Source organism: Podarcis erhardii (assembly GCF_964252035.2).
Source record: "Podarcis erhardii genome assembly, chromosome: 14".
Taxonomy (NCBI): Eukaryota; Metazoa; Chordata; class Lepidosauria; order Squamata; family Lacertidae; genus Podarcis; species Podarcis erhardii.
In genome coordinates, this window is record NC_138503.1 from 48,256,008 (window position 1) to 48,265,641 (window position 9,634).

Consider the following 9,634-nt stretch of genomic DNA (forward strand, 5'->3'; position numbering starts at 1 on the left):
CCAATGTACATTTGATCATTGTAGTCACTGGGTGTTGAGTATTGTTGGTGAAGCGCTTGTGCAGTACACACCTTAACAGCACTAAGACATGGAAGGCAAACTGCTCAGATTTTCTTCAGTGAAGACGCTCACGTTTCCCCTCCTCTCTTAACTACTGCTTAAGCGAAAAGTGTTGTGTTCCTAAAAGTGCGGACAAGAAACTGAACATGCAGTTAGGAAGATCACTTGGGGGAGCTGTTACTTCCAGGGGGCTGCCAGTCCAGTCGAGATGGAGAAAGGTCAAGTAGTTGGTTGATAAGAGGAAAACGCAGAATTATGGGGCCCAGCGTCTGGGCTTTCCACAGCACCCAGAGGGACTGCGATCCTGCATGTTGCATCCACAAGCAGGCCAGCGCCAGCTCCGCGCATGTAGTGCGCCAGCGCCAATTCACATGTCTCAAGGGGTCGATTGTACCTAAGCTGCTGAATTTGTGGGCCACTCACATCCTCTGTGTGTGATGTTCCCACGGATCAGCCTATGGTTATATTTGCAAGATTAAAGCAGCAGAGATATGCAAACACCTCAATTGCCAAATGGCTAGATGAGCTCCGTTATGGAAGCAGCTCATACTGAGGATGCGGAATGGGGCAAGTGTAGGATCTGCCTTCCTCTTGACGCTAGAACCACAGATGAAAGAGGGGGGAGCTTCTCCCTAGCTCCTCCAATCTCCCCACTCTGACCTGTATGGATTTTTATTTATTTTTTTTACCACATCTGCCAGGAGCTTCTAGCCAGCTAGGATTAGCTTGTAACCAGGATTTGAAGCTGGTTGGCGCTGCTAGGGTGTAATACCACTGTTAAAACTGACAAGGGGCGGAAGAGGACGTTTGAGCCTGTGGGGTGTTGGCAATCTGTTAAGGATTGGCTAAGGACACGAAAGCAGAAAGCTAGTTCACGTTACTAGGCTCTGCAGGTGATTGGGCTAAGTCTTGGCTCTTGAGAAAAGGAAGGTGCTCACTAGCAGGCCTTGTATCTACATATATGTGAACCCTTTTTTAAAAAAAGTCAGCAGTGCCACACTACTGAATCTATGGCATGCTCGTGAACCGCCAAAACCGATTCCAGAGCCTTGTGACTCACAGATCTTGCTTCCATCAGGCAAGATGTCAGGCACACCTGCAAGTGTAACAGGTCCCTTTTGCACCTGCAAAAATAATAATAAGCAATGCTGAAGCCCTGAACACTGAAGGGCAGAGTAGATAGGACCACTGTGAATCTAGATTAGTTCCTCAGGGATCCTTCATGTATTTCTGCTTATAGTGCAAGCTTTGAAAAGGCAAATGTTCAGGTGGAAAGGCATTGCTCAGCTAAATCGGAACAAAAGTCTGTGGTGGGCCCAAGCCTGGGCACCTAGAAGACCTTGTGAGATTTTGTGTCTCCGTTACAGGGATAATCCCAAATAAACTGCAGGTGTCCATTTCTGTATTGGCAGTGGTGGTGGGAGAAATATCTGAATACAAGGCCAATGTGCAAACTAGGCTTTTTAGAAAGGCAAGAAAAAGCTACCTCTTCACAGAGGGACACACACATTCCTTCAGCAATTCAGGAAAGTGTTGCCTCCCACCATCGAAGGAGGAAAAGTCTATAAATGAAGGCTTGGTATTGAGATTAAGGGAGATGTCGAAGAAAAGCCTGCCAAATGGAGTTGACAAACCAGGACCCAAAGTATCTAAAATTGGAGAGGCTTCCTGGGATAGACCAGCCTTCCCCAACCGCTGGCTGCTATAGCAGCCATAGTCCAAAACATCTGGAGGGCACGAGGTTGGGGAACACTGACCTAGATGTGCCAACAATGGCATCCCACTGGCTAAATTGATTACCTGAAATATCCAGAAACATTCACTATACTGTGGCTCCCAACCACCAACGGGGAAGGAGGAAACCAGTGTGATGATGTCACAATATGGGCAAATATTCCTAAACTGTACAGGGGGAAAACTAGACTCAATGACAGCATTCGGGGAGATAGGCCCATGGTTCCCATGACTCTTGAGTCCCACCCTTTAAAGAGATACCTTGCCTTGCAGATGCGGTAAAGCAACTCTGCTCAGGAAGGCCTTTTCCAAATCTTGGGTATTGGGAGTCCTTGCATAACGCTGCTATGATTTCACTGCAAAGCACAACAGATTTCCCTCCACCATCTTCATTAACGAACAGCCACCCAAGAGACTTTTTTGGAGGGGGGAGGAGAGGTAGAAAGCAGCACAGGGGTGCTATCTTCTCTCCAAAAAGCTTTGAAACTTATCTGCCTGCTTTGCTGAGGGACAGGCGGGGCCACGCCTTAGAAGCCTGGCTGCAGTGAAGCCACCATGGGGCTGTCTGCATCAAAAAGTGGGACCCCCCCCCCACCGCTCTCGTAGAAAAGCTTTGCCCGCAACTCCATCGTGGCTGACAACGTAGCTGGGGTTCCCAGCGCTATTTGAGAACAATGGAGTGTCAGGGCAAGATTCAAGCAAGGTTTGTACCGTTCCCGCAAGATCCTTTTTCTCTGATACAAAGCAGCAAAGTGTCATACAGATGGCCTCTACCAACCCATTACTTGAGGAACTAAAAAGTGCAGCATTACACACACACACACACACACACACACACACACACACACACACACACAGTGCAGCTTTGCATCAAGTTTTCCAGTACTCTTAAAACACCAAACTTGACACTCGCCCTTGAGGCTTCCTCCGGCGGTACATTCAGTTCCAGAACTCTGTCACACATAATTGCATTGAACAGAGGTTTTGAAATATCACAAGTCCAGTTACTCTTGTAAAACATGTGTCTTGTCACCAGCTTCCTGACACACTGGGAACGGAAAGAGAACTTTCAAAAAGAAAGAAAGAAAAGGAAATAAAACTAGTAAGGCGTTCCTCCGCCTCTAAAATTATCAGCCAGCCGGCCTGCTTGGGATTTCCCGCTGCTGTACTTATCTGCAGCTAGGGAGAAGACGCAGATGAGATGTGGCCTCATCGGAGACCTCAAGTTTTCACAGGACGAAAGAAATAAAGCGGAACCACCTCTACCGGATTCAACCAGAGTAATGACAGATTCTTAAAAGGCTCAAAACTGATTGCACCCAGTAGAGTTTGTGACTCGGGAGGAGCCCCAACATCCAGTCCAAGCTGCATGACCAGCAACCACCCCAATGCGCAGCGACAGCAGAGGTAGTAAAACGGTTGCAAAGGCTGGATGTTCAGGAAGGGTGAGGCCAAATTGGAAGCTGCATCTGCCAGCGCTGACCCCCATCCCCACCAGGGGCTGGTTGTACCAAACAAAGCATGGGGAGGGGGAGGGAGGCCTAATCCAGTACATTCAATCCCAATGACACCTGAGTGCTAAGGTTTAAGGGCACTGGGCGATTCCAGAGACCTCTCCCAGTGTGCTCTTGCGAGCAATGGCACTGGCCTGTGTGACAGGGTCCGAAGCACACCCTCCCCAGCTCCAACTTCCCTCACATTCTCCCCCATACTGCAGAAACAGGGCCAGCTATAAGGATTTGTGGGTGTCCCTTTCCCCTCTGGGAGAGGCAAGCCAAGGTGCAGCAGATTACAGAAACACAGTGCTCGGCGTAACACCCTGCCAAGGCCCCCTTGTGCTTTTCCAGGGTTCAGAAGGCCTTCACCAGACCTCTGACCCCAAGAGCCAAGGAGGGCCTCCCTCTACTCCCCAGGGATGCACAATGCAAGGAGTCATTGCAAACACCAATGCTGCAAAAAGACCCGAGAGATGGGTCAACGTCTGGCTATTGTGAAACAGCTGAATTTTTACGTTTAGCTTAAAAAACAAACAAAACCCCTCCACCTTCTACAATTCACTCCCATACACTTCTGAAATATGTTTCTGTGGCTCACTGTGGTTTCTAAAAAATGCGCACAAGTCTTTGGTGCCACTCACACGTACCCAGCACCGACCATGTGCCATGCAAATCCCCTATAGTCAAGATATTCCACCGCTCCTTAAAGATGCTACACACACACACACACACACACCACGCTCCCCACTTTAAGCAGCAAATGATAATGAACTTCCCCTCTTCCAAAGAGGTGTGACCAAGGTTTAGGAAGTCTCATTTTAATGAGGTTGGCTTAGCCACGCTGGGGTCCTCCATATCGTCCTACAGGTTCTCAATGACTAGTGTGTCGATCGCGGAATCGTCTAGGCCTGCAGATGGCCACAGGTGAGCCAGCGGGCGAGGAGGGGAGGCAGCAGGGCAGGCTGGGCACAACTTAAATTTTGTACAAGCAGCTGGGCACGTAATCAAACCTGAGCACCGGGCTGACCCCTCGGACGGGATCCTGAATGTACTGCAGTTTCAGGAGCTCGGCAAGGTACTGCACCACTTTGCTGTCCTCGTTTGCAAGCCCCAGCTGGATTTTCAGGAAGTTCAGCCGCCGGTTTGCCACGGACTCCTCTGTCTCCCCCTCTTTGATGGGCAGGTGCAGGTCGTGGTAGAAGGTGTACAGAAAGGCCTTGGAGCACAGCTGGGTCAGGATGGTTTGGACGTGCATAAAGTACGTGCTTCCCCGCTTGATCTGCGTGCGGTGGTCAGCGAGCCTGGGGATCAGGGTCCCTTTGTACTGTGGGCAGCGGAGAGTCTTGCTGTCTGCATCCAGGATACTGATGTAGCGGCTGTAGCGGCAGAGGGAGTGCATCATGCTGACACCCGACGGAGAAGATGCTCTGGAAAGGAAGGGGGAAGATAACATGCTGAAATTGAAACTCCAAGGTAGAATAATTACAGGTAATGCAGGCATTCTGTCTCTGAGAGATCATGAAGCGAAGTGGCAGAGATTGGGAGCCAGGACTTCTCAGTTCAGCCACATCTCCCTCTGGGACTGAGAGCAGGAAATATCATTCCTGCACCAGCGTCCGTCCGTCGTCGTCCCCCCCCCCCCCCCAGCAATTGCACACCGCTGCTGCACTACCAAAGGAAATCAACGGGCAGGTCATGTTTCCTGCTAAATGGTGCTTTCATAGCTAACCTTTGGAAGGGGCGGGGGAGGTTTCTGATTAAGTATGGAAGCCTCTGACATGAAAATGATCACCGCCAAACCCCACCATGCCAGAACAAATGGTGACTGAACAGGGCACATTTCTGACCGGTGTGCCCCTCTTTTGTCAATGGGAATCAATTGTTCATTTAACTGTACTGCCAGGGACCAGAGTTGTGAGGGTTCTGTATTTGGCAGGACCACAATGGCTGGAAACTACAACTAATCCAGTATGCAGCAGCTAGACTGGTGACTGGGAGTGGCCGCTGAGACCATATGACACCGGTCTTGAAAGACCCACATTGTCTCCCGGTACGTTTCCAAGCACAATTCAAAATGTTGTTGGTGACCTTTAAAGCCCTAAACGGCCTCAGCCCAGTATACCTGAAGGAGCATCTCCACCCCCGTTGTTCAGCCCAGACACTGAGGTCCAGCTCCGAGGGCCTTCTGGTGGTTCCCTCCCTGCGAGAAGTGAGGTTACAGGGAACCAGGCAAAGGGCCTTCTCAGTAGTGGTGCCTGCCCTGTGGAATGCCCTCCCATCAGATGTCAAAGAGATAAACAACTGTCTGACTCTTAGAAGACATCTGAAGGCAGCCTTGTTTAGGGAAGTTTTTAATGTTTGATGTTATTGTGTTTTGAATATTCTGTTGGGAGCCACCCAGAGTGGCTGGGGAAACCCAGCCAGATGGGTGGGGTATAAATAATAAATTATTATTCTGTTATTACTTCCACTATCAGAGACAATATGACTCTGAGTACCAGCTGCTGGAGAACATGGGCTTTCCAGAGGCATCTGGATAGCCACAATGGGAAGTTAGGATTGTATCAAACTTTTGCTCAAAAGTTAGACCCACTGAAATTAATGGAACTGCGTTAGCCTTGATCGTCAATTTCAGTGGGCCTTCTCTGAGTAAGACTAACAACGGGTTATATTCAATGTCAGTCCCACTCACACTAGACCTATTGAAATTAATGGGAAGCCTTAGATCTTATTAAATTCAATGGGTCTACTCTGAGCAAAAGTTAGCTGGGTGCAACCCATTGTATACAGTCCAAAATGCTGGACTAGATAGGCCTCTGGTCAGACATTTTAAAGATCTGGGTAGGTTATGGTGGTGGTGGGGTTTTTTACCTCTGCAATCCAATCAGCTTCCACTTCTGAAAATCTGTGATGTGCAAGGGAGATGTGGCCCAGTGCTTCACCGGCTTGGCATACGCACCGCAATTTGGAACAAAAATAGAGAGTGCGGTGACGAGCTTCTCCACGATCGTCTTGTCTTCCCCCAGCACTATCAAAGTCCTGCCGCTCAGTAGCGAATATATTGCAGGGTGAGCAAAGGGATACTGCCGGATGAACCTCAGTGCATTTTGCCCCGACTTCTTCTTGTGCCTTTCTCCGAAATGACCAGCAGGAAGGGCAGGGGAAGGAGTCCTGTCTGAGCTGGTGGAGGCTGTGCTGCTGATGTAGCTTGTGGAGTCTGAGCATTTATCCAGGCTCATTTTACTCGTTTCTCTGCTGCTCGAGAGATAATGTGGGTCGAGTTCGTAGGTGAGGAGGCCTCCCAAGACGCCATCGTGGGAAGAATAGTCCGTGAAATTCACATGAAACCCTTGATCCCCTTGCCGGTATGGCTGGGGCGGGATACTGACCACACTGTCACCATCGCAATGTTTGGGGACCATGTTGGACGGAGGCTCGAGAAAATTTGGACTCTCTTTTCCAATGCAACAGGCAGAGTCCACAGGGAGCAGGTTTTCTGGTTCAGGGTTGCCTTCGGTGTTGTCTGGATTTAAAACAGGGCTAAAGCGAAAACCTTCGTCTTCTTCATCTGCATAAGGCTCTTCATTAATGGCACTTGGGTAGCTCGCTTTAAAGTCATCAGGAATCAGAGCTTCTGAGGGACATGTGCTGAGGACCTCGATGCTGTCCTCACTTATGGTCCTTCGGCTGACAGGTTTGCTCCTCACCACTTGTGGACTCAGGTGGGCTTGCGGCATGCTTGCCTGCGTTTCAGATTGACTCAGGGCAGTAGCAGACTTTTCCGTCCCCAAAACCTCAATGCTTTCACCACTACTAACACTTCCTTTAAGATCTGCATCGAGGTACTCAAGATTGTCGTGCTGGTCATAAGTAACAGGGTCAGTGACTTCTGCTTCCTGCATGTCTTCAATCTCCTGTTCCATCTTTATAGGCACAGACTCAACACTGGATTTGTAAGATCCCAAGCTGACTAATGTTTTAGGAATAAGGCAGACTTCCAAACCTTTGGGATTGGGGCTGTCTACGTTAGGTCCCTGGTAGCCATTTAAATGCCTTTCAGATGGTCGTTCATCAACAAGGAACATGTCTTCAAAAAGGAAGTTGGTAATAGTTTGCTGCTGCAAAAGGGCTCTGCTGATCTGATTGGTCAAGAGGTAGCAAACGTCACCTCTGAACGTTTTCTCAATTTGATGTAACTGATCTAGAGTCTGGGTGAAAAAATAAACATCACACAGTTCCTGAAGGGTTTTGAGTTTCTTGTCAAAGCACTTGGCAGATTTTGCCTTGATAAGTTTCGGGGTGTAAGAGGATTGGCGAGGATAAAGGTGTGTTTCACTGGGTTCGTCAGATTTCGAGGTAGTAAATCCTTGTTCGGAACTATCATCAACTTGCTCTGTCACACACTCTGGCTCATAAGGGTGAAAATCAGAATCTTTCAGCTTACTGTAAGGATATGATCTGATTTGTTTTAAAAGATCTTGATGCTCAATGATAGATTTTTCAACACTAGCCAGTTCATTGGCTTTCTCAATGGCTTGTGTGGTATAGTATCCTTTCTCGTTGTTTTTTTTCTGGATTTCAGTCTCATTGTGCAAAACAGTTCTAGTGTAATCAAGGTCTTTCAGTTTCTTTTCCAGTTCATTCGCAAAAGCTTTTCGGTTGCCAGTCTTTAAGCATTCTGATGCTTTGGAGAACTCCGCAGAGAGTTCCTGAAACATCTGCATAATCTTGTGCTCATCGGCAGAAATGTAGGCCATGCAGAAAGGCCGGACAAAGCCTCTTGCTTCGAGATCATAGAGAGTCAGGTGATGCACGTAAGCAAAAGCTCCTTCCTTGGAATCGCCCAGCACTACTTTAGAATCCTCCACGAAGTTCAGCTTTGGGTAAGGGCATCCAGGAGGGTGCCCCACAAAGGAAGCCTGGTAGTCCACCGACATGATGCGGAGGGAAAAATAGTTGAGATCAAAGGTGCCAGAAACTTTGGCATCATCCGGGATGGTGAGCAAAGGCTGGGGTCCCACTTGCTCCGAGAACTCCGATATAAGGATGAAGTCCCGGGTGAACTTGGCACCTGAGAGCTTGGACCAGGGGTTGGCCCCATGGCTGGCAAAAGGGAAGAGCGGAACAGAGTATTCCTCAGGCAAGGCTGGCTCACTGTATGCCTCTTCTTCGTACTCGTCTTCTTTGGTAAACGCCACCACATCTGGGGCGCTGATCATATTTCCAGGTGGGGGCAGTGAAGGGGCATGAAGAAAGCAGGGCCGGTCCCTCACCAGTTGTCAGCCGGAATCCATTGGCAGGGAATAAGGACTCCTTTTCCGGACTTGCTCCGCTGACGGACTGTCGGGGGTGGGGGGTGCTTCCTGCACACCCAAGGAAACCTATTGCACTCTCCCTTTTACTTCCCTGCCGGAGGTGGGCACTTTCCGGAGTCTGTGGCACTTCCCTCTCTGACTAGGGGTCACCTGCCCCTCAGCTGAAGGACAGGGCACCAATCCTGTTCATCCAGCGGGCCGGGTGAGGCATGACCTTTCATGGGAGGGGGGGCAGATCCCCCACCCCTCCAACCCCTCTCCTCGATTTCCAGGCTCCCCTCCCAGGATCTAATACACCTCCTTCCCCAGGGAAGGAAGGGGACCCCTTTCTTTCTCCCCAACCCCTCGACTTTCCCTCCCTGGGAAATGGGCCCTTCTCCGGATCTTCCTCCCCTCCCCCCTTTTCCCCTCTTACCAAAAAGGTGGGCGCTAGGACCAGCCCGACCCTCCACACGCACACCCCCTGCCCCGTCTCTCCCCCTCCCCTTGCCCCGCGCCTGCAGCACGAACTGTCACTTCCCCCTCACAGCCGCCGCCTGGCAGCCATCTTGGAGTCACATGACCTGCTGTGAAGCGACCCGGGTGACCCCGGAAGCGATTCCTCTATAAAAAAATAAAAATCGTTTTCCCTTCACACACAACTTAGCCTTTAAAATAAAATAATAGGAGGAGGAGCAGGCTGGTTTAGTTCGTGCTGCAAAGGCGCGAATATATAAAAAATTTAAAATATGAAAGAGGTCGCGCGACCGCGGTGCATCATGGGTGTTGCAGTTCCCTCTTTCCCCTCACTGCTTTTCGTCCCGCCCCCCTTTTTAAAAACAGCAAAAGTAGAGGCAGCACAGAACTGGCGAATGTAATACTACTTGAAAACAGCGTTAAAAAAAAAAAGTTCGGCTCAAAAAAATTAAGTAGCTCGGTTGTTTACGTCAGCCACCACCGCGGGGCATTCTGGGAGTGGTAGTTTTCAAGCGCGCGCAACCGCCTCCCGCTTCTGCTACTGCTGCGTATTCCTCCGCCGCGCTCTCTTTC

General features: G+C 49.7%; 1 protein-coding gene across 1 annotated transcript; it reads right to left on the minus strand.

Annotated features, from left to right (window-relative positions):
• Nucleotides 1-1,523: 1,523 nt before the first annotated feature.
• On the minus strand, nt 1,524-9,094 carry SMCR8 (SMCR8-C9orf72 complex subunit). Its single transcript, XM_081839639.1, has 2 exons — nt 6,162-9,094; nt 1,524-4,717 (listed from the first exon to the last, which is right to left on the minus strand). The coding sequence occupies exons 1-2, from the start codon at nt 8,507-8,509 to the stop codon at nt 4,264-4,266; spliced, it is 2,802 nt and encodes a 933-aa protein (XP_081695765.1). The 5' UTR covers nt 8,510-9,094; the 3' UTR covers nt 1,524-4,263.
• Between the last annotated feature and the right edge of the window lie 540 nt (nt 9,095-9,634).